At 41.8% G+C, this 25,536-nt stretch overlaps 1 protein-coding gene across 9 annotated transcripts in view; it reads right to left on the bottom strand.

Moving 5' to 3' along the window:
- The window catches only part of nrxn2b (neurexin 2b), a 920,596-nt gene that overhangs the window by 55,797 nt on the left and 839,263 nt on the right, over nt 1-25,536 (bottom strand). For all 9 annotated transcript variants that reach the window (XM_074699347.1, XM_074699355.1, XM_074699353.1 and 6 more), the window contains one exon: nt 6,427-6,598. In XM_074699347.1, the coding sequence (XP_074555448.1) occupies nt 6,427-6,598 (172 nt within the window). The remainder of the gene's footprint in view (nt 1-6,426; nt 6,599-25,536) is intronic.

Genomic DNA, 25,536 nt, shown 5'->3' with positions numbered 1-25,536 from the left:
ACAGAGATGTTTATCCCAAACAATAAAAGGTAAAGATAGTTTCCTGAAAGCTCTGACACACTGTGTCCCGTGTTTCACCCTCTACACTCCTTTATCATCTTCTGCTCAGTGGATCATGAAGTCACACAGGACTGCTTTGATACTCTGCCTGGAGGTCTGAGTTAGTGAAGTGAAATCTAGTCCACGCTCAGCTTAAGTCCACATGCCTCCAACCATTTGTCTGCCTGTGTTTTCTTGTCGAGAGAGCACCCCTGTGCTGTCCAAACCCTGCCGCTCTCCCCCACTTTCACCATCTAACTGGCACTGCTGAGTGCTCTCATATTGCTTATGCCAAAGGGAACAGGAAAAGTTTTTGGCAACCAAAACCTCCCCTTCTCTCTTTGTCTCTTTTATCTCCAGCGCTCATTCACGGTTGGTTTTCTCTTCCCTCCAAGGGTGGAGGTCGCACAGACAAAGATGGATACTTGGAAACAATGAAGACATTAAGGCAATGATAAAACAGGCAGGAGGAAGGAGGCAGAGCAGCAGAGAGAGCTTTGTTGACCCATTTTCTTAGACCATTTATCCGAGGAGTAAGAACATCTTAACAGCTCAGTGGGAAGAGTTGGAGATGACCTCGCTGGCACAAAGAGCGACTCTCCTTTTCCTCCTTTTCCCTCTCTAACGGTCAGCCTTCACGCTGAACAGATCCCTTAAATGCCTTACAAAAAGAACCCAGGATGACAAAAGCCCTTTCTTTGAGCTTTTTCTATCTTCTCCCTCGTCCTTGATTTATAGTTAAGTGGTGTGTTGGTCTACTCACTCGTCATGTTTGGGTCTGTTTCGAGCAGCAACAGTAATTTTGTTTGGCAAGTAGCGTTTATTATGAAATTATTCCAGGCCTGTGCACAACGCTTCATTGTGTGTGTGTCTGCACGTGCTCTGTGTAATCTTCCCGGCTGTGATGCAATCCAATTTGTGAAGTGATTATTATTCAGTAACATGCAAAGCCTCATCCATCATCGCACTGACAGTGGCTAGCTTCCAGCATGCATACTAGAGTTACACTCCTCCTTTTCTCTCCCCTGTCCCCCTCTCTCCATTCTTCCTTCTCTTTGTCACTCCATCATTTTCCAGCCGAGCATCCCGAGCACTTTGCAGTAGAGTGCTATTGCTTTTCCTCTCTCCTATCTCCCCTGCAGTCAACCACTCCATCCATGCATTACCACCCCACCCATCACCACGTTCTGCCTCTAATTCTTCTCCACGGCAGCCTGGTCAGAAACTAGAGCACGGTGACAGCGTTATAGTAGATCTACCGCCTGTAAATACTGTTAAGAGCAAAGGAAACAGTAAGTGTTGAAGGATGATGGAGGAGCACTGTGGGCTCTCTCTGGTCAAATGACACAGTTACGAGGCAGCAAAGTATGGTTATCACAGCAAATATGCAGCCATGGTGACAATGTAACTACGGCTGTAAAATGGATAATGATTATTCGAAGCTCAGGGGGCACCGCAATGAAGTCCAAATGCCAAGTGTGGTGTAAACCTGCAGGTAGGAGACGGATTGTTCCAGAAGCACCTTTCTTACGATAATGTCATCATTTACTGCGGTGAATTACTACAATTAAAAAGAGTTAATGTGAGGTGATTTGCACAAAGAGAAGATAAAGATGCACTCAAAAAGCAGCATGGGTGTTTGTTGAATCAGGATAAGTAAAACATGTAGCTTCTACTATACTGTTTCATGTTCAGTGGTTAAACATGATTGAATCATGTTGTTTCAGCATGATGTGCAAAATCATTAAAACTACAAGATTGCTTTGAGTTAACTCAACCTAATTGGTTTAGGTAAGAATCCCATCTGCAACACCTCTCCAGAGCATGAGGTGGCAGTAATGTACAATCAGCCCTGTTCAACAGAGTGCAGAGCCAGAGGATAGCCTGGTTAATGTGAGCATCGTTTTGAAGGGTGCAAGTTCCCAATGAGCTGGGGAACAATCCACTTGCTTTTGCAAGGGGTGCATCTGGGCATAACTTAATAAACTTTTCTTTGTATAATTGGTACAAACTAATTAAGTCATTTTTGTTGTGACAGCCGGCTGTCTGTGCGGACCGGCTGTCTGTGCTTCACTGGCGCGGACTGACTGTCCTTGGTCTACTGGTGCAAACCTGCTTTCTGTGCTCCACGAGCGTGAATCTGCCATGCACGTGGACCAACTATCTATCCTTTTTGGGTGTGGACCAGAAGTCTGTGCTCCACAGGTGTGGACCGGTGGTCTGTGCTCCATATGGCCCAGCCCATGTACCCATGATTAACATGTTGTTTGATGTTAATAAACAAAAACAACAAAAAAATTATCTTATTTTTAAAATATCTAATGTAGAAATGGTAAATAGTCAGTAGTATGGGATGTCAACACTCTAAATAATCTGTTGTGACCTTTTTTAACCTGATGATTAACTAATAAAACTACTTTGTCATTTTGACAACCCCGAAAACAACCAATGAAAAGTTTGAAACCATTATCATTTATTTTCTCGCCATTGAGTTCAGTCTTTGGGAAACTTCTCCACTCTGATATAACCAGATTTACAGTTATTCAATGCAAGCTAAAGTTGGACTAAAGGTAGATTTTACTTTGCAGAAATGAGTCCAGGAAGTCAAGCTACACCCACAGAACATCAGCTGCTCTTAACACCAGCTCCTATCAGCTGATTACACCTACACTCTCTATTTAGCCAATTTAGACCACATTTACAGAATTACACCTTTAAGGTTGGTTGTGATGTGTAGGCCATTCCAGATTTTCACAACATCAGCAACTGTGACTGTGGGTTTGAGCAAAAATGAAGCTCAATGTCTGGACCTTGTCACATAGTCTCACCACCGCTTTTCTTTAACTCTTTGTTTTAAAATGAAACTACTGAAAAGTCAGACTGGTTGCAGAGCGACTTTTAACTCATTAAGGTTAGTTGTCAGTCTGCAAGTTGCTTGGATTAGTCACCACAGCCAATTAGGTGAAATAAGGATGTAGCCAAAGTGAGCAAAACTCCTTTTATTCTGTTAATTTAACTTTTATTCCAAAGAGAAGAGGCGTCTTTTAGCGCTTAACTCAAACATCCGTGAGCTTAAGAAATATTGAATGACGCAGAAGCTAAAAAAGAAGACAGTGCTCGTCTTTAGGGCTGTGTGCCAGGATTCGATAACTTTATGAGTCACCAAGGATTAGCCCAACTGAGGTCATTTGTCATATTCTTAGAGTATGAAATTCTTTTAAAGCATTTGCTTTCAGAATAAGATTACAATACCTCTCTTAGAAAAGAAACCTGAAGCTTTGAATGGAGGAGTTTCAAGGACTCAATGTCCTGCTGTTGTGTTTCCTATAAAAACATCCACACCTTTCAGCTTATCAGAGCTGAAACTAGAACATCCTCACAGGACAGAAGTAAAAAAAAACTGCAAGGAAACCATCAGAGCTGAACAAGTGGCTGCATCAGCCGACAGCAGATGACCAGTAAATAAAGAGAATCAGGTGTGAAATGGTACAATTACAGTCCGTATGGCACCACAGCTAACATCTGCCTGTTTCTCTGTGGCCAGGTTGAGCTGCTCAGTGGGACACGGGCCTGTTTCTACCGAGCCAGTCTGCCATTTTGGGACTGTGGGAGGTGAGGCGGGCCATTAACTGTTGCTGCAGGAGCCACCGGGGACACCTGACACTCTGGATTAGCCGGCCTGTTGCTCCTGTGACACTTTTTCTCTGCTCTCTGTCCATCAAATGAATACATGACAAGAAAAGAACGACACACACAAGATGGGCCATGTCATGCACACAGATGAGACGCGTGCACTGTTGCAACATGGAATCAGACACGGACCGACACACACAGGGACGCACGCTCCCCGGGGACTACAAACATCACATCGTGGGGCATCAGGAGACGTGTTGCTTCACCGTCGAATGTGCCTGACCCGTGACGACCATGTTTGCTGTCAGCATCCTGTCTTTCCGAATCATCACCTCACAATGGCCCCTCTGTTTATGAGCTGGCTGCTGGCAAGCCTGGCTGTAACCGAGGCTTTTTGTGGAGAGCAACGCAAACATGTCTGAATTTAAACACATAGTTTCCAAAAAGAGGTTTTAGAAAACAGAAAGCTGACCTGTCTCAGTGTCTCTCTGCAAGTGGAGAGATTTGTGCTCTTTTATCCCACAGTCCTTGTTTTTGTGTTAGCCTTCAGGCTGCTTTTACATTTCTCAGGCCAAGGATGAATCTCAGAAGTAACTCTCTGTATGCACAAAGCAGCAGACAGGGCTCAAAAACTGCAGCTGCATCCTGCAAAGACCACCTGATGTGGGTCACAATAGTCCCTCTGGGGAGGCAAGATTTCACAAGAAACTGTCTTCCTTTGCTGCGTCAAAGGAACCAGACGACTTCAGCACCTGTAACATCTCTGTAGAGGTAACTTTCAACTGTATTTCTTCTAAATCTGAACGTTTTGAGATTCAGTCTTCCCCTGGGACAACATGGCAGAAATATTGCATAAAATGTGCTTCAAGGAAACAAAATGTACGTCTTTGGTCCTGCTTTGAGAATCAGAGTGTTTCAACATCCCAGAGAGGAAGTTTCCATCCCTCACGTATGCCTCCGCCCTTTGGTACCTGAGCTACATCCGAGGTTTTGCTTTCCTAATGTGTAACATCTCTGTTTCCCCAGGACGCAACCCCACCACGCTGTGACGACTGGAACCTTCAAAGCAGGTGCCGGAACCTTCAAAGCAGGGCGCCCAGAAATAGTTAGAGCGTATCTAGCTCACATAAATGAATCAAAGCTTTTCTACACACCAACCACGTAACAAGCCTCCCTCCTTCCTCCATCCATTTCCTCTCCTCAGTCCCCATAACCTCCTTAAACTTCACACAGGCTCCGGCCCCCGGCACAAAGACACAAAACTCATCAAGTAAACTAACAACAAACTGAAAGTCTTCAATTCTTGATCAGCAGAGGAAAAGGAAAGGAGTGTTCAGCAACAACAGCGGCAGGGAGGGAGGAAGGGAGGAGGAAGAAAAGGAATACAATATGTGCTGTGCATTCATGTTTCTTGATGAAACAAAACAGATCTGGATGATGACACTCACTTGCCAATGTTAACAGGCTGCTCTGTTGTTATTTTCCAAGCGGTTAGAGCTATTGTTAGATGAAGGCTCCTCTTTGGTGCATGAGCGGCTCTGAAAAGGGCTGCATTTCCATCATAATAACAAGTAAAAAGAGTGAACTGTCAGAGGGTGCTTCCTCTCTCCGCTTTGATGCATCCCTCTCAGTCCGGCCTCGCTGCGCTGACGGATGAGCGAGAGGATGCGCGTCCCTCAATGCCAAAACAAAGCCTCAAAATACAGGATCACTGCTGTGACAGAGAATGTCACAGACCCAGTGCTCCATATGTCAACCAGAGTAAATACCAGGGGCACATTAGCAGCTCTCTCCCTGCTGTTTGAAACAATAAATGGTGCTTTTACACAATAGTGACTACGCATCAACTTCAGCAGAGATGGAGGTTTACAGGTCAAAACAAGAAAGTGAAAATGAAAGCACTCCTCAAGGCTTTGAAAATGTGTTATTAAGGGTATTAACATTTCATGTGATCCTCTCTAACAAACACGAGCAGGCAGCTGAGCCTGGTTAAGCGGGTGTTTTCCAAACTCAGGACGGGAACACTAAATGTCTTCCTTTGAACAACCATGAACAAAAGAGAAACACAATGGAGAGAGAAAAAAGCTGCTCTAAAAATAACTTCATAATTCAGGCCAAAGCAGAATATCATGATTATGGTTAAACAACAAGCCGGGGAATTAGCGCACTCCCAGCAGTGACTCAGCAGGTGTTAGCCCTCCATTTAGGTCTGCATTTGTGATGATGTTGTGTCTGTGTTTATCTCTGAGCTACTTCACGTACTTCCTCAGTATTACCTGTCCCCTCTCTGTCTGAACCCCCCCCCCCCTCTCCTGAACACCACCCCAACCTGATTGGCTCCTTCATAATGTGCTGGCCTTGATTCAGTGTCTGTTTCCACAGAGCCACGAGCTACAAAGCCAGACTAACTGCAGAGCTGGATGCTCTTAGATGGAAGATTGCTTGCCTCAGGAAGGTTGTTTGGCTCTTCCTGCTTTTTAGACCAGAACCTGAATCAATGGCTTTGAATAATGCAGGCATGCTCTAAATATGAATGTCATGATAAATAAGCTGCAGCCTTTGCAGAATGTGCTTTAAGAATCACTCAGTGAGACACAGAAGGCTGAATCAATGAAATATATTCCTTTAGAAAAGCTTCTTATTTTTCTCTCCACTGTGTTTCCCACAATATTACAGGTTTCAATACTTTGAAGATTTAAATCCAACAGAAAATAAAGCACCCCAGCTGTTAGACGGGGGGGCTCTTGTCCCTACCTGATGGGAAGCGTTCAATGACCGGCTGGTTGTCCACCTGAAGAGTGGCGTTCCCACCACTGCGTGTGAATCGTACCACATGGTACTTGCCGTCGCTCACCATCACCGCGCTCTCCTCGATGATGATGTCGTCTGTTCCCACGTTGAAGATGACTCCAATCTTTCCCCGTTCCTAGAAACACAGAAGACAGAGAACATGTCAATGCTGGGGATGGCCACACAGCAAGTTATTTGGCACTCACTAAGATTGAAATCCTCATATTCAGACACATTTGGTATCCAAACTTCTTTTTAAGGTTGTCAGTTTGTTTTTGATCTTTGAGTGTACAGTATAATCTTAAAATGAGCCTGAACATGTCTTTTATTGCCACAAGAAGTCAGGGGATCTTAAAATTCAGTAAATAACAACTGGTGAGACAAGCAATATTGGTCTCTTCACTAAAAGTCTCCTCAAAATAAAACTTGTTTCACAATTCGGTAGCTCCCTCAAGTTGCTTGATCAAAGAATAACACATCAAACATAGAATGAAAAACAGTTTAAGCACTAAATAGCTCAGACTTCTGCAAACATAAAAGAGACAAAGTTAAACAACCTGAGGCCTATTTGTATTCTTAATGTCACAAAAACGTTTTCGCCAGAAACACACTTTATTTGAAACAGAAAAGATAGTCTAAATCAAACTTCTCTGACACTGAGTCAATTTTTTACCTAAAGTAATTGTATTTTTTTGTGTCATGCATTTATATGCTTAAATTAAAATTAAATAATAAAAAAAATATTTGGGGGGATTTACTTTAAGTTCATCTCACGTAGCATTTTGCTTCAGGAAGTTTGTTTTGAAGTATTTTAATTTGACACCTAGCATTTCTTCTTTTTGTAACACTTAGGCATGCTTATTACAACCCACTTATTTCCAGACTTATATTTCTTGTTTTAAGAATTCTAACCAAGAAGAATGAACTTACTGCATGGACAGATAATTTGTCTAGCTTTACAGACAGAATCTGCTGGATTTTCCTAAAAAATAAAATGTCATCTTTTTCAGGATTAATCCTTCATAATTGTGTCCTACGGGCCTCTGTACATGAGTGTCAGTGTCTGTGTCTGCCTTGAACCCTCCCCTCAGCCTGTATGTTGATGTTTTGTTTGTATCAGGACGTTTCTGAGCAGAGAGTACACATGGTTACATCAGCCAATTACAGCATGCTTGGTGCACCCAAATTTTATTAACATTTACGGGTCTAGACCTGTAAATGTTTTTGTAAAGTGTCTTGAAATAACATTTGTTATGATTTGGCGCCATACAAATAAAGATTGATTGATTGACCTGGAAAGCTCAGGACAAAGAGTGATGGGAGCTGGCTTTCTGCTAACCAGGTATGTGTGGAATACCTTAGATTATACCCGTGAAATCCCCATAACATGCCAAGTCAGGTGCACAGCTTTCATGTCCCTCCCACACAGAAATGTGCATGCTACAGGTGGTTGCTGGATTAGTGGGTGTGTTCGTGCAATCAAGGCTGGAGGCTGTGGGTGTGGCCTGCTGCTGGCACTGACCCAAGGAGGAGGAGTCCAGTTTGAACGTTGTGTTTGCTATCAAGTGATGAAAATTCATGCAGACCTTTAAATGTCTCTGATCAAGTTCAATGTTTTTTTTTTAATCTCATATTTTGGCTCCCCTTTTTTTGTAGTGCAATCAAATAACTTTGATTGTTACTTTGTTTAACAAAGGGCTGATAGCAGCGCATGGATATTATTCTTGGTGGAATTCAGAAAAAACAAAACAACAAAAAATAAAAAACAAAAACAGAATCTCTTTCATCTAGGCCTCTCTCTCTATTTTGCCCGGCTAGTGGTACTGTGGTTGTTTCCTGATGTAATAAAACATTATTTAAAACATAACATTCATTTGGACACAATGCTAGCATTCTGCTCACAGCTCCAGGCCGACAGCTCCAGTTAGCAGTCTTGTGGAGTTTTCTGTGCTTTATCAACTCAGTATTTTATTTGAACCAAAAGCTCTGACAGAAGCAAAAACCCCAGTTCAGGAGGTGTATGAAACACTCTTTGTACTGTTGCTCCACTTCAAACATCTGAGCACTGACACAAAAACACAGCTCAGTGTGTGTGTAGGCTCAAGCTGGCACCACACTAATGGAGATCCTGATAAAACAAGCCATCTATTATGTCTGGGTGTGTGAATGCATCACACTGAAGTTAATTTTTCAACACCAGACATTTACATTTCAGTCATCAAGCTGGATAACCTTTGATTTTGATGCAAATGCACATGATAACAAGATGACGTTGCCTGATTGCTGTCCTGTTGCAGGAACGAAAAGCTTCATCACATGAGTCACCAAAAAGGCCCTCGCCGCCTGTAGTGTGATGACTCTGTGAGCATGGGATCTCACACACATCAGCCTGGTGGAGAACAGAGTGCCTGTTGAGGACTCAGGCACCTTTAGCATTCATCAACTCGCTGACCCCCTCCCTTCTCCCATCTATTAGTGTTGACAGCCGCCCACTGCTTCGAGTTTATTACAGTCAACCGCCTACTCTACTCTCATCTCCCGCCATCTCTCTGCGGTTCCTGTCCTCCGTCCCAGGAAAGGTCAAAGTCATTTACAGAGTTACAGTTTGCCAGAGAGAGAAACAGACAGAACATCACAGACGGCGCCATTACAGACAAATTCTCTGCTTGACACTAAATCTTCGCTTTTGTTCTGCCCGGCCGTTTGTTACCTTTCCTCCCGTTTCTATTGGCAGGAACACTTCCTGGTTGTCTCTTCAGGTCAAGCTCATTTACACAAGAGGTCACTTTCTGCCCATAGCAGCAACAACCCCATTGATCCAATTATCTCATTAACTATGTGCATTCATTTTGCCACCTCCCATACGCCGAGATGCTCAGAGGTGAACGTGTGGCTTGCAGTGCTATTTCCATTATTCATGGCTGATTAAGTATTTAGAAAGAGAAAATAAAACAGCCTGATGCTAACAGAACTTAAAATACCAAGTTAATTTCGTAAATAAGTGCAGAGGTTGTGCAGTAAGTTAATGAGCGGTATAATCACAGCCAAATTTATGTGCATCCCACCACTTTCAGTGCTGTATAAAGTGGTTACACTGTTCAGCCAAGGCCAGAGTGAGGCCACGCACTGATGACAGCGGCGATTAGGATATTAATTGAGCATGCTCAGAGAGACTGTGAGAGCGCTGGTGGCCTAGATTAATGCCACACAGAGGTGAAAACAAAAGGCAGATGAAATATTTTATATTAAGACGAATGAAAGGTCTTTGTTTCAAGAGCAGGATGACCTACAGGGGTATGAATGGTTTTGAAGTTAGAGTCCTGCATCGTTCGCTGTGCAGGGTTCAGGGATACAAGAGGGGCTGATCACACTCAAAGCAGCTGCATGACTTGTCAAATGAATTTCTGGCATGTCAGAGATTTTTCACCTGCAGTGAGGGCGAAGTCATGAGCCAGTACTTAAAATACCAAGTACAGGGAGTTTTTTCCTGATTGCACCTGGGTTGAAATGTTAGACAGCAGCATCTTAACACAGCATGGTAACGCTCATAGACACACACCAGTCATCCATATCATTAGGGGATAGAATAGGGATGCACAATATATCGATATCTATATCAGTATCAGCTGATGTTGGTCATTTTTTTAACATATCAGTATCTCCCAATACTTACTCATTAGCTGCCAGCCATTTTCAGAACACCTTGAACAGTCTTTCAAGACCCAAATAACATTGTTTTCTATGACTTTGAGAACACCAAACTACCTAAGAAGAGTGGACTCTCTTCCTGCTTTTGATCCAAAAAACAGAAAAAATGTAATTTTTTGATCACGTTCATCTTTGGCGCTCCATCCTTTGATAATCTCCATGGTCGTCTTTTCTCACAATTGCGCCGCTCTTTCTCTCTGAACTACTGTGATTTGTTTTCAATCACATGTTATTAAATCCTGAAGGTGACATATGAAGACAGTCATTTTCTAGGCGTCTGAAGGCAGTATAACCTCAAAGATTTCAACAGCAGAATAAAAACGGACTCATAGAACAACATTTGTTCATCTGTTAAAGACCTAAGCCTCTTTTTATCCAAATACAACATTATCGACAAATAATCCCAACGTGACAGAAACTTTTCAAGAAACATGTTGTAAGAGGATAAAAGGTCTGATATCTTGATATCAGTAACAGCGGAAATTTTCACATCAGTGGATCCCTAATTATAACCATGCGTGAGATCATAGACGTCACACTGGGACAAATCAATATGCGTGGTCCTCGATGACGCAAGTAAAGTGATAAAAGCATTTTATTTCTATCACTAAAGTCATTATACCTGGCTTCATCTCTCTGTGTGAGTTATTAAAGAAAACTTTACAGTACATAGTGTCAGTTCATCAATTATGAGCTTTAAGCATTTTTCACTTTCCATGGACATGCAGTTCTGAAGTGTGCACAGACCTTTGCACAAACCTCATCAAGGAGGTTGTGCAAAGTCCCTAAGGTGGCACTGGTTGAGGAAATATGAAAACTAAGGTTTTCATTCACCCAAGATACCAACCCTATCCAAAAGACAATTTCTTTTGAACCTAAAATGTAGTCGTGGGAAACTTTCTCGTAAGCACACATTAACTTATCATGAGCATGAAGAAGTATTTCATGCAAACATCAAACAGATGTTTTCTTTCCTGACACATATGATCCATTTTTCTTGCATGTTGTGCACATCCACCTTAACCTAAGGAGCTGCCCAGATGTTTGCAAGTGTTCATAAATGAAAGTAATTAACATGATCAAACCCTGCACACGGTACCAGGGTCTGAGCTATAATTGCAGGACCTGTTTTGACCTCACACATGTTGCCTATTCCAGGGCTGGTGATTTACAGAAGTGTGTTTGTTGATTTCACACCAAGCCAAGGCTTCACCTGGTTTTCCACGTAGAATGTACATATAAATCCCAAGCACACTTGGTTCCATTAACAATGAAAAAAAGCAAAATATAAGTCACCAATTTGTCTCCAACACTCCAGCCCTAACGCTTGGAAATCAGCTTTGAGGAATGAATGATGCTCAGCTGATGCTCATTGAGAGTGAAAGCCTGAAATAAGAATAAAGAGGATGAATGAAAGCGAAAGCCCGGCAGGAAGCCTGTACATTTCTCAAATGAAATCAGAACTAAGTTGTATCAGGACGAGTTTATCAGAGTGCATCTTGATGGGCTGCTCAATGATGATCACATTCTGTAAAGAGAGTTGAACCTCTCGAACAGCAAAGTGCTTCCAGCTTCTTAGGCACTTAATCAATTGATCCATGTGATGGACTGACCCTTGTAGTCTTTCTGCCCACTCTTCCAGCGCGCTCTGAAATCTGATATTGATTCGGAGACATGAATATGAATTCTGTCTGAAGGCGATTAGTGAGGCGCACATGAATGAAAATGTGATTAAAGCTTTGATGAGTGATACCTTTGAGATACTGCAGCAAGAAACACAGAAAAGGTGGGGGTTGAGTTCGATGCTTTTGGGATCATCTCCATTACAACCCGTGCGATAGGAGGCTTGTAATAATCAGAACACCTTTCGCCTGGAGAATTAATTCAATTTGCCAGGGTACAGCAGAATAAATCCACGCTATTATGACTGAGAAGCAGAAGGGAGAGTGAATTTGAGTGATATTTACGGAGAGATTAGCATTTGTGTTCCGCAACATTAGGGTTCTTCCCGGTGCCAAGGGAATGTATCGGGCCCATTACGGCTGGGAGCCGCTGGGAACCCTTGCTTTTTTAAAAATGATTTTTTTTTGTGTGTAGCGGTAATGACATTTTAATGGCCATTTCCCTTAAGCGAACATATCTCTGGAAACAGAAGTCTAAAAAAAACCCCTCTTTGAATGACTGTGAGCAGTCAAGCCTGCAACATTGAAATGAAGGGACTGCAAGGTAAGTGACAATAAGCCCCGGCTGCTCTTTAAACACCAGCGCTCCTAAAGCACTGCTTAGCAGCCTTTAATCTGCTGCAGCTGTCAGCTAATGTCAGGAGGGAGAACGTTGGGTTTCTTCTCTTTTATCCAGGGGTCTTACTTCCCTTTTATGGGTCAATGGGTACCCTGGTAGGGAATCCACAGTGGGCTGGAGAGCAACAGTTCAGCTTTGTGATTTGTTTTCAATCACATATTATTAGATCCTGAAGGTGACATATGAGGACTGCCATTTTCTAGGCGTCTGAAGGCAATACAACCACAAAGATTTCAACAGCAGAATTAAAACGGACTCATAAAACATTTGTTCATCTGTTATAGACCTAAGTCTCTTTTTATCCAAATACAACATTATTGACAAATAATCTCAACGTAACAGAAACTTATCAAGAAACATGTTGTAAGAGCATAAAAGGTCTCAAGTTTCTAGGTGGAGTTCTTCCTTTTTGTCTGAGTGATGCATCTTGGGCATACATCTATGAGATTTTGTTATTTAGAAGTGTGCATGACTTGGACTGAGTCTCTGAGAAGTTCCAGCCCCTCACTTCCAAGTATCTGAGATTTTCAAATAGAAGATTTTCTTAACATGCATAATGCCACAAATCCTGTTCTTAAACCTGTTATCTGACAATCCAAGAGGACAGGAGAACCACATGTGGCTGAGGCTTGGTGTTTCGCAGTGATCCAACACTTAGGCTGTTTTCCAAACCACCTACTACACACTACGTGAGAATCTAGTATGTACTGTATACTTTGGCACTGTATACTACCTTTTGCTTGTAGTATGTGGTATGACAGTTCTGTTGAGCCTGTTTTGTAATATACTACTCTGGTTTCCAGTCTTTGAAGGCAAAGCTAGATATGATGTTGTTGTTTTTTTTGCCTTCAAAATAATTCTAAAAAACAATTTATGGGCAGATCTCTGCATTTTCGTTATTTTGTTAATCAAATCACAACAGAATCGTCATATTTGATTTTTAATCCGACACCAAAAGTTTTACCATATATTTCAAAAAAATCTGGAAGGGACTGACTTTTTGTTCTTGCAGTTGATGGAAAAACCACTTCCATACAATCCACGTATGGTTAAAAAAGGTAATTAGTGGTTTAAATGAACTTCTATGCATTTGTAGAAACAGATTTACTTGTGTTTCTTTTACTTTACTTCTTTCGCACAGATTGTCTAACGTCAATGTTGTTGTGTTGTAGTTGTAATGCTGACTCATTCCAGTAGATGGCGGTAATTCACCAAAACCTGCCACCTATATTGAGAAACAGCGTAGACTGGTCTGTTGCATACTGAGAAATTTTCCTGGATCAGCAGGACATCCTGCAGATCTCACAAGTTTTCACATACCGACTGCTACATACTGAATTTCAGCCCAAATAGTAGGCACTACTAGTGTAGTATGCAGTCTGGAAAACAGCCTTGGACTCTGCACAGTAACCGGCTGCACATGACTTATGAAACATCTGTTTGAGAAAGCTCCAAACCTAACACGAGGCATTACCTTGATCAATGGATCAACAGGAGGACTCTGAAGGACTCCTGTGTCTCTGATAACCTGCAGTGCAGCAGGTGTCACGCTCTGCAGGTGATGCAACAGGCAGAGAGCAAAGAGAGACTTTCTTTTCTATATGCATACCCTGGCAGCCCAGCCAGGCCTCTATGTCGTAAACACTGTGATGGAATGACTAATTTTTCTCAGAATCTCCAATTTTATTACTGCTAAAAATATGTATTACTTACTTAAACACTTTTCCAACAAGACTGTCTTTAAAATTTCCTCTTCTGCAAAGTCATACTCCTGATTTCATACGGTTGGTTAGAATAAGACTTGGCTCTTTCTGTCTGGGAATCAGCTCAACGACTTATCAGCTGTTGTTTCTGAAACAAAAATAAATTCTCAGCCACAAAGTCCTCCTGGACGGTGAAAATTCGTATGCTTTGTTGTGAACTGCTGTCTATTAAAGCTCGTCTGAAGCAGCCACAGTGTTGGACCCGAGAGAATTTATGATTTCACAGCGATTTGGTTTAAAATACCTTCAGACAAGAAAAGATTCAACTTTATCCAATGTCAGTTTTTGATTATGCCGCCCCAAGTTTTACCAAGACAGGCTTGATCAGATAAAAGGAAAAGTAAGCAATAGACAACTTTTCTGGAATATTATCATAATTACTCTGCCGTAAACTTCCTGTCCTTGAAAAATAGAACCATGAACATTAAAATGGTGTTTTCTGCCAAGAAAAAAACTGCTGATCAGCTGCTCACACAACAGAAAGATGACAGCAGAGTTTAGCGGTAAAAAAAAAGCATAAAAAGTGTGTGTAATCCACTCATTAGAGTCTCTCCTTCTCATTTCTCAAAGACAAAGAAAATTGGCTTTCGAATTCTGTGCGGCAGCCACAGTGTTGGAATTACGCAGAGCATTTCCGTCTGAAATATTTCAACATGACCTTGCGATGTGTGAGAGCTGGGTGAGGTAAATGCTGCCGGCAAGAGCAGAATGAGAATGAGGCCGCACCGGAACGAGTCTGCAGTCAGTGCGTGTGTGTGTGAATGTGTTTGTGTGGAGGAGAAGGAGGAGCAAGGGGCAGAGAGAAACACGGTGTGATAAAAAGGACAGAGGGAACCTTTATGATTCTCCAGGGCCTCAAGGTGCTCTGAGTTCAAAGCGTCTTTTGAAGATGTCAAGATTCCAGTTCTGTTGTCGCTCAGAAAAAAAAAAAAGACAAAAGAGAGAAATGCAATTCCGAGGGATTTGTTTCTTCATTCATTTTTTTTGCGCAGACAGCTCAATCATGATACGCTTCTTCTCTAACAACCCCTACAGCTTCATCTCCGCGCATTCTCCTCCGTCATCTATTTGCATTTTCTCTCCGTCTTCCTGCATCTCCCTGTTAGATGTGAAACCCAAGTTTCCTAACAGAGCGAATTGGAAAGACAAATCAACAAAGTTAGAGGAGCTGGATGGATCAGAGGGTGGACTCGGCGAGGCGCTGACAGATGAACATGCAGTCGTCTAAATGATTTGAGGTGTTTTGCATTTTGCTGTATCAACATGTCTACAGAAAACGGTCCGAAAACGAGGCTGACCACTTCAGATATTTGCTGATGCTGAAGATTTGTTTTGACAGGCTGTATATTAGCAGTCCTGAGAGGCTGGTGGGGATGCAGACTATTCATCAGCTTCTCTCTCATTTCCCGATAATGATCTATCACAGCCTGTATCTGCTTGAACCTAACTTGACACATCAGTTCAAGAGCAGAGTATTTATTCGATTAGGAAGTAGGAACAGGGCAGTGGAGCAGCATAGATGGAGAAATGACTGATGAGTAGATTTTTTTTACAGTACGCTTAAAAAGAAGCAATTCCTCCTTTTTTTCTGACTCTTCAGCGTAGCACAAGACGGCTTCATATTTCACCCAGTTACATCTTAAGCAAGCATTTTAACTACTGTTAAATTCAGCGACCTATTTGCGAATACAGATTAATATTTTTGCAAAGACATCCCCCAGGCTTCTGCAGCCGAGCCGGATAAATCATGATATGGTATCTCTGCATCTCCATTTTTCAGGGATCCTCCAGCTTTGTGTGGCTAATCAGCCTGTCAACATGCATGCATGATGCCTGCAAGAGGAGATCGGCTGTGGCATCTGCTACAAAAGGAACGGTATAGCGGGGCTAATCTTCCACTCGGAGAGCTGCAGCGTTACATAACAAGGAATCGGCAGTTGCATAACGTGTAGACTCCTCACCGGCTAAATCGCCCACTGTCCGTTCACCTAATGTCTCCAGAGTGTCTGTGACAGAGAGGAGGGGAGACTAAGAGGCTGGGAGTGATGTTTGAAGCATGTGTACCTTCATGTTTTCACTATCACCCCAGATGACACGAGGCTGGAGACACACACAGCTCCACGAGTGCCGTTTTGATTTTGGCAACAGTGAGGAGAAGAGGAGGGCGGTGACAAAACCGTCACTTTGCAGAGGGGATGTGCTCGATTTCATTTACAACACCCTCTCTGTTTCAGCTCTGCCAGCTCATTTGTATGTGTTTGTAGTGATCCAGAGTCACCTTGAGAAAGTTGCACCTCAATCTCTTCATCTTAATAGCACTTTATCTTCGTCTGCCTCCCTCCTCTCCGCGCTTTTCTCTGACTCTCTTCCAGAGACGGTGGTCACGACTGTCTGTTCTCTCCTGCAGTGACGGAGAATTTAGATCTCATTGAAAAATTGATGAGTGAATTGTGTGTGTGTTTGTGTGTGAATCTGAAACTCCCATCTGAGCATGACTCATACCAGGCTTGCCCGTTCGTCCCAGAGTACACTCACACACTGGCGCTGAGCCAAAACACTGCAGAGGGGAACCAAGTTTTCCACTAAAGATGGAGAAAGGGAGGGAGAGATGGGGGAATAAATCAGCCCAAACATCATCCTCCCTATAATCCTGATTAGGCTGTCAGCTGACGCCATCGCTCCAATCATTAGCAGCAGAAATACAACCTCTGCACAGATATATGAACACAAACAGAGCTCAGAGTTGTCTCCAGTGTGATCTACGCCTCTGAGACTGCTGATGGATGGCGTCCTTCAGCACAATGACCATCAGACCTGCAGGTTTGAATCCCGCCTGACCCGCGCACTTCAGCTATAAACACACACTCACGTACTTATGCAAACATGAGAGCGTCCTTCAGTGGGGTTATGCCGAGCCCTGACACACACCACAGCCTTGTTTACAGAGCCGATGGAAGCACACACACACACACACACACACACAGATTCACAGGGAGGGAGTTGTGAGCGTGTGTGTGTTGTTCCAGTGGCTTGTCTCCAGCTGATTTTACAAAGCATGGAGTGGAGCATTGCTGCTTTGTTTCCTGGTGAACAATTGGAACCACACTCAGCCTGGTGCTGCCTATTGTTTGTGTAATGCTCGTGTTTGCTGTTTCTATCTTTGTGGAAAATCAAATCCACCTTCTTCAACAGCAAAACTAAAACCTGTGACCATTTTTCTTTAGGTCATGTGCCCTCTTTGAGCTTTGATTCCCAGGATAATACATACCGGAAAGACAATTTCTCATGCAGCCATGAGTTCACAGAACCCACAGATTCCATCTTTACATTTGAAACAGGTAGCTTCTGTTACGTTTACCACTTATTTCTGCATTAACCAGACATCTTGCTCTATTTATATTTTCAGTTTTTTAACATGCATGTTGTGTTTCTAACACAGGTGACTATGGTTCCCCTGAAGGTGCAGTCAATGACTGCAGAAAAACTCAAAACAATATATGCCTGATCAGAATCCACGCTTTGAAATGAGATTATCAGCGCTAATATTGTTGGTTACAGGTTATTTTAAATGACTTCTTCTTAGGTTCCTGATCGGGTCAACCAGGTCTGGATTGATCAAGGTTTCTATGACAACACCACGCTGACTTAGTTTAGTAGTGAGAAATCAAACACAGAGATCTGTGTTTTTCTCTGCTTGAAAACAATTTCTGTGATTAATTTTGTAGTGATGGTGGAGACAGAAGCCTAACTGTCAGACAGAAAAAAGACAGAAGAGCAGAAGAAAGATAAACAGGAGAGTGATACAGCCTGAGCTAAAGGCTAATTAGCCTTTAGCTCAGGCTGTATGACTCTATAACACATGAGGTAAGCTGTTGGTGATAATGCTGATTCCAACCCACAGTCAGCAGTTATTCTGCAGTGGTCTGTTCAAACTTGAGAGTCTATCAATAAAATGAAGAATGAGGTTACGTTAGCTCTGCTTGGTAGATAGCAGGACATAGCTAACCAGGATTTACTAATGTTACACATTATGGACACGTCTGAGAGCACTGGGCTGCCAGCTGTGCTAACGGCTACTAAATTACTTACAAACTGACAGTGTTTACTTGTTGTCATGTTAGCCTACAGTGCTGATGTCGCCAACATATAGCCGGCTGCTACATTTGCTTAATGTCACGTTTCAAACTTTAGTGCTACGTAACTGCACTGATAAATACCTTACCTGGGCGCTTTGTATCTAGTAAAAAGTTGTCTTGATCAAAGAAAATTTATTTAGACCTGATCTCCATTTGATTCCAAAACAAACACACATCTCGGCAAAAGAAATTTATAATAGTCTGCGGAGACTCTTGGCCACAAGGTGGCGAGGGAGTCCAATTACGGATCCTCCTCATAGCATCATTGACACAAAAAACATCACACTAAATTAAAAAAAGTAACTACAAACACATAGAAAGTTTTATGAAACCCAAATGTATACTTAATTTGTCAGAATTTTTGTTACAGTTGGTGAGTTTTTTTTCTGTTGTAAAACATTTAGTGACACATTTTTCTCCTCTCATTAAATATTTCTGTCTTTTAATACTGAGCCCCAAGCTTTTGTAAGCTATGTGTTTTTAATCTCCCTGACCTAAATGGGATCAGAGGGACCTAAACAATGTAAAAACCTGAACCTTTTCTTGGACAGGAAAAATGATCACATCATAAGGGGAAGTTTTGTTTGAGATACCGTGTAACACTATATGTTACTGTGCCAATGGAAACAAGATTTGATGTCCCCTTCTGACATCACAGGTCCTGAAGAGGTGAAGAATTATTATTTTTTTTATCTCTGATATTTAGTAGAATCTATTTCGTTCAGGCAGGACATTAATAAATGTGTGCATCATCCCACTGAAGGGAGCTCCAAACTCAGACTTTGAACTTATCAGGATCAAAGAACGGAAAATTCTACAATTCGGCAAGAAAAAAAAAGTGCTTTTTCTCACCTTTTGTTGCAAAAGTAGACAACTTAGATAACAAGTGCAGTTGAGCCCTCCTGGTTCGAACATGCTTCCTGTTTTTATCACGGTCTAAGGCACTGTCAGAATACTCTGCAGTGGTGTAGTGACACTAATTTGTTCACCACATAAAAGCCCCAAGTATTTTTGTTGAACACAACCACAGAGCGCCGCCCTTCAGCTGACGAGTGTTGACTTCAGTCTTGAATAAGCTTTCACCTTAAATAACCATTTTGCTCTATTTTTGTTAGCAGTGTTTGTTTACTGAATTATCACCATTTCGAGGCCAACAGGGTACAAAGATTGCAAATTCAGGAGATTACAAGCAATGAATGAAAGCACAATCCAAAGATGACTCAACAAATGTCTGGATGACAGTGTCTCCTGAACTCAGAGCACATTTTTTTTTCTTTGTGAGGTCATTATACTTCTGTTAAATCAAACTATGAGTCAGAGCAGCAGCACAGCGTGTAAAAGAGCATCTCTAAAAAGTCCCCTCCGTTTTTTGTTCAGATTTTCCAGTCAGGAGTTCTCCACTTGAATGATATTTCCTCACTTATCCAAGGAGTTAAGATAAATCTGAAAGTGGTATTAAGGGATTACGCTTCCTCAGCACTGAAGGAGAATCTTCTTTTACATCTCAGCTCTCCTTCAGTCAAGAGTCATTTAAAGACAGTGTAAATTTATCAAGTGAAACCTGAAGAGTGAAAAGGGCAAAGACTTTTCATGTCAAGAGCCTCTTCCAGGAGATGAATGGAGCAGGTAAAGAAGAAGAGAGGAAACATGCAGAGGGCAAACAAAGCACAGAAAACCGAGGACTCGGAGGAACAGCTGTAAGACTTCGAGGTAAAGAGGAGAAGAAATGGTCAAAAAAAGAGGAGGGGGTGGGTAGGGAACCACAACACTGTAGATGTGGAGGCGTATTCCTTGAGGCAAAGCCAGGGAACGGATCTGTGTTACTGCACCAGTCAAGATCGATGTCCATCCGCCCACTCTTCATCCCTTTTCCAAAAAGCCTCTGAAGGGCCAGACACCGGCACATATTAGTCAGTTTGGGTGACTTCATACGGGACAAAGAGGCTTTTACAGGACCAGGAAAACTTCCCATCCGTGTCATTCTAACCTTCTTTTCTTCTTTAATTCAATTATCCTTTGCCTTCAACAGCTGCAATAATCCTCCATCAATTCATTGAACACTGAGATACAGGATTAATCCTCCTATCAGCAACCCTGTGTAATTATTCTGAGCACCTTTCTGTGGACAAAGAGGAGCAATAACTGATGACTGGGTGACATTTTATCAGAGCGTCATAAGAATTAAAAACTCCTTAAAGCAATGAGACACAAAGCTTCTTTGTCTTTATATGAATTTAAAGGCCAGTTGTGCCAAGGCTTGCCGATTTGCAGACCTCCGAATGAGTGCCAAAATATCCTTTCTTCTTTTGGCAATGGAAGTAGTAGATACTAATAAAGTCAAGCTGAAAAGGTAATTCAGTTAAAAGGTCTCTGCTGCACATTCGAACAGTAAAAGCCTCAATATGAGTTTCTACCTCCCCTCAGCTCACCTTCAGATGTCCTCCATTATCATTTCTCTCACTTTGGCTCACACCTTTTCTCGCCTTTCTTCTGTTTCTTTTTTCCTTCTTTCAATTTTTCTAATCCCTCTGCCCTCATCACCAGCTCCAACACTCCCCAGAGGCTCATTACCGTGTTGGCTGAATTGCTAACATGGGTTTGGTGGAATCCAATTGATCCCACACACTCTCTTGAGTGATCTGAGAGAAACAACTGATACCCAGAATGCTTTGGGGCCGCTGGAGAAAGGCGGAAAAACTCAAAAAGAGAGAAATGTTTGTAGATGATTCCTGCCTGGCAGCATAAATCTCCAGCTAACTGTGAAATGAGATAGCAGAGTCCTTGAGTATTGTGCTTAATCTGCCTCTTGTTTAGTGTATTTGTACAGTAATAATCCTTTCTGACATTGTACGGGTTAATTCTGTAGCATGGTGTTAACTTTATTCATTATTTGAAGCTGGAACGAAGCCAAAGAATGTAACAATGCACTAATAAATTTTGTTTTTTTCCTGTTAGAGGTGACACAAATAGCTGTTGGTAATTTAAAGACATGAATAGGATGTAATTTACTGCCACAGTTCCTTGTACTTTCTTAATCTGTAAATGCTCAGAACAGTCAGATGAGGTCCAAAGAAGACTAGAGGATAATTAGACCTGATCCAAAATGAGTTGACCCAAATAGACCAAAGCAAGCAGAGAGAGACACTTATTACTGTACAGACAAAGTGGAGAGGGAAACACTGCGATGTCATAAAGTGGACTTAAAAACAGGTTTTTACTGCACTGATTCTGATGAATCTCTTGAGTCAGTCAGCTTGGGTCTCCTTTAGTGTTATTGGCCAGAGAATCCAGCTCAGTAACAACATGGAACTAAAAGACTATACATGATGATTTCTGCAAAGTACTTCTGTATGGAACAAACATAATCGCAGGGTGAATCTAACTTTACAGAAAGTTGTTTAAAAATTAAGGCCCTGGGATGAGGCCTGTATGCACATCCAGTCATTACACAAACAGACCATGAGACATAATGTACGATACAGAACCTTGGCCCCATGCACAACTGCCAAAAACTGGCCAATAACTAATGAAGCTGCAGAATACCATTTGTGGGGGGGTACTCCACAAAAACAGCCATTAACATGGCGAGCGTCAACTGTGTGACTGAGAGAAGATCAAGAAAAAACAATGTGACAGTGGAAGGAGTGGACGTTTTCTTGCAAGAATGTAGAATAAACAAGAAAAGCACTCAGAGAGCACAGACCTCCGCCAAGCTTATTGTGATTGTTATGCAACACTTTAGTCCTACTTTAATGTTATACTCCCTTTCAGCAGACTGTCTGCCACAATTTGGTGTTAGTTGCAGGTTTTTACGATAATTTGTTTCCTTACACTGTTGAAAATTATGATGACCCGGTACATATTTCAAATTCAGGATCTTATTATCCAGAATATTGCCAGGATCTAGATCATACTTTTACATCTGTCAGAAATTATGGTGACCTTGTCTTGAATTGTTTTGCAAAGCAATCCAACCATTTATGGTAGAGTTATAAACACATATGGTGAAAACAGCCCTATCTCACAATGATAAAGAATCCTTTAAAAAAATCCAGGATCCAGACGGTGATCACCTCACCACTCTCCCAAAAACAGGACCTCCTTGGTTGAGGTAACAAACAGCTGTTATCAGGTCGCCAGTCAAATCAACAAAAAGAAAGAGAATGTCTGGCTAAAGATCTTGAACACAGCAAGTGTGTCTTGTGTTTCTGAATTCACAGTAGAAGACCTCAAAAATACAATAAGTAATATGAAAGCTGCTTTGAGAACAAGCACTGAAGCAATGCCCCAGTAACTTGATGAATAACTCTACGAGCAGGTCTTTGACAAACTCCAACATTTCACCGCACACATCTTGGCACCCAGATGCATAAAAGTGAAGAGTAAAGCAAACTTGCCAAACTGAGGGCAGAGATTTGTGAGACTCTTTTTTTCTTCCCTCATCTGTTAAGTGAAAAATGTTTTGTCCTCTAAATCTAAATTTACTGTACATGCACTTGGTCATGTTTTGCGTCACATTGGACTGAACCAGGGGTCCTCAACCTGTGGCTTTTGAGCCTCATGCAGCTCTTTGACTCCTTTGCAGTGGCTCCTTGTAGCTTTAAAAAATAAATTGAAATTAAGAATTTTTATTTTTTTTTACAGAGGGTATTAATGATTAAAGACTCTGAATCAATCATGTATTAACATTTTGTTGAACTAAATATGCATCACCTCTTGCAATAACACTTTAAAATTTTGAGGGGGATTTTCACAATTTTCTTCTTTTTTTTTTGAATTTTTTTTATTTTTATTTTTATTTTTATTTTTTTAGATTTTTTCAAATATAGAAAAAATACAATTTTTGAGGTTGTTTTTAAACTATTTAAACTTCTATTTCTTTCAGAAATAATAGAATTTTTGGAAATTTACTTTTTGAAAATCAGGCTTATTTTTTGAAACTACATTTTTATTTGCAAATATGGGAATTTTTTGTAAATTTTTCGAAATGTCAAAATTTTTGAAAAATTTAGTAACTTACTGAAATTTCATTTTTTTTAAATTTATGAAATACACGACATTATGAATATTTCATTTTTTTTTCAATATTCCCAAAGATATTTAAAAAAACAAAAACTAAGACATCACATTTACAGGGAGAAATGGAACACATAAAAAACATGTGACTGAAGCATAAAGGACCAGAGTTTGCATCCATCCATCCATCTATCTGTCTGACATATTGGACGGTAAAGTGCATCACTCAATATCAAACCAGTAGCAAATTTTGAGTGACCAATTATTCTGATGAGCTTGATTTTGGATTGTGAGAAGAAGCCACAGTACCCAGACCGAACTGAGCCCTGAAACATTGTGCTGAGAGGCAACAACCCTCACCACCACACATCCAGGGTTGGCACTCAAAAAAATAAAATGAAATGAAATAAAATGAAAGCCTTGCTCAATTACTTGCCAGGAGGGTGACAATAATAAATGGTCCTTACAAAAGAGCTACACAGCCACTTGGAGACTGCACATTGCTGAACACAATAGAGGGCTCCATGCTTGATCACAGTTTGAACCTTTTCACTCTTCAGGAATCCCAAAAGCTGACTGTGACTTAAATACCAGTTCAAGACTTCAGCAGGGCTAACGGCACGGTGACACACTGATCTCTTCCTCTGCAGAGACTGAAACTTCTATTCAACCAAAAAGCAAGACATTACAGACTTTTCATCCCTTTGCTTTTACATGGACCATTATTAAACTGGGCTCCTGAAAGAACTGGTCAAAGCTCTTGAGTGATTCCATTGGTCTGCTGTCGTTATAAATGATTTAGTTGTTTTCTTGCAGCTCCCTAATCCACCACCTGCGCAAACAACCCAAAAGGAGTAGTATCTCCAGAACACTGCCACCCTAACGTTATTATCTCGTCTGATTTTTTGCATTCTGTTCATAAGTTGTTGCATTAAAATTGGACATGACTGTGCAGCTATGTAAAAACCTGGAGGGAACGAACACAAGAGATGAGCCGCTTTATTTGAGCAAATAGTTTGAGTGTTGTGTGAGAGAAGGAGGCAGCGGCTCCTCGGCTGTCTCTTTTCATCTACAGTTTGAAAACACAATTTGTCATGCCTGAGCATACACAGCAAGAAAAAGCTGAAACAGGAGATTACTTCTTTTTGTCTTTCTCTTTTTGATGTTTTTACACTTTGACTGTGTGGCTCTGTGTGAAGCCATGAGCAAGACGTATTAATGTTTGTTTCTGACTGTGTGTGTGTGTGTGTGTGTGTGTGTGTGTGTGGGCTTCTGGAGCAGCCTGTTCCTTTCTTCTGAGCAGAAGCGAGGCGGACAGCTGGTCGAAATTGAAGGGAATGACTGTGACCTTCGGACAGAATGAGGAGTAAAGTGTTTTCTGTCTCCATTGTTTTCCGTGCTCTTCTCCGCTCTCTGTCCTCGCAGGTTCATTTCTCCTCCACTCTCTTTTATCCCCGCAGAACACAGCATGAGTCTGTACCCTTTCATTTCTTCACCTGTTTTCCCTTATCCTCCGAGCAGCCAGGCTTCCTTTGATAGTAAACAGCGCTACATATCATATAGCCTGTGGTTTGGACAGACTTAAACAGAGCACCTCCCTGGTATGACAAAGAAACGCGCTCTCAAAGAAAGAAGTGCCACGCTGAGCTTCCATCAAAAGACTCAAAGTAATGTGCCATAAAATAGAGCAGCATGAAAGCTATACATACTTCCAGTCTTCCAAATACGGTATACAAGTCGGTGCGCTGTGATCGTGAAGGCGTCTTTGATCTGGACCTGATAGTGTCAGACGGCCATCTTTCTTTATTCTCTGTTCAATCCCTCTTACCTGCTTCTTTCTTCTCCCCATCTGTTACTTTTATCCTCCTCTCCTGTTCCCTTTCCTACCCTCTCACTCTCCACTAGCAGGGTGTGAGGTTAAAGCCCAGTAGAGAAGAACGGCTGCCGAGCACACGGCTAATATTTATCCTGCGCTAAACTGAGCAAACATGGATAAAGCGAACACAATCTCTGTCTGTGTCCCTGGCTGTGTGCCTTGTTGTCCTTTCATTCACACCCCGTCCGCTTCGTCACTGCTGCAGAGCTCACTGCTGGTTTACCGGCGCCCACAGTGTGCACAGGTTGTTTTCAAGCAAATCACCGGCAGAGGG

This window comes from Halichoeres trimaculatus, unplaced genomic scaffold, assembly GCF_033239565.1.
Source record: "Halichoeres trimaculatus isolate MK-OKI-2021-1 unplaced genomic scaffold, fHalTri1.1 fHalTri1_scaffold_22, whole genome shotgun sequence".
NCBI lineage: Eukaryota > Metazoa > Chordata > Actinopteri > Labriformes > Labridae > Halichoeres > Halichoeres trimaculatus.
Note: the sequence above shows the minus strand (reverse complement) of the source record. Positions and strands in the feature narration are given on the sequence as shown.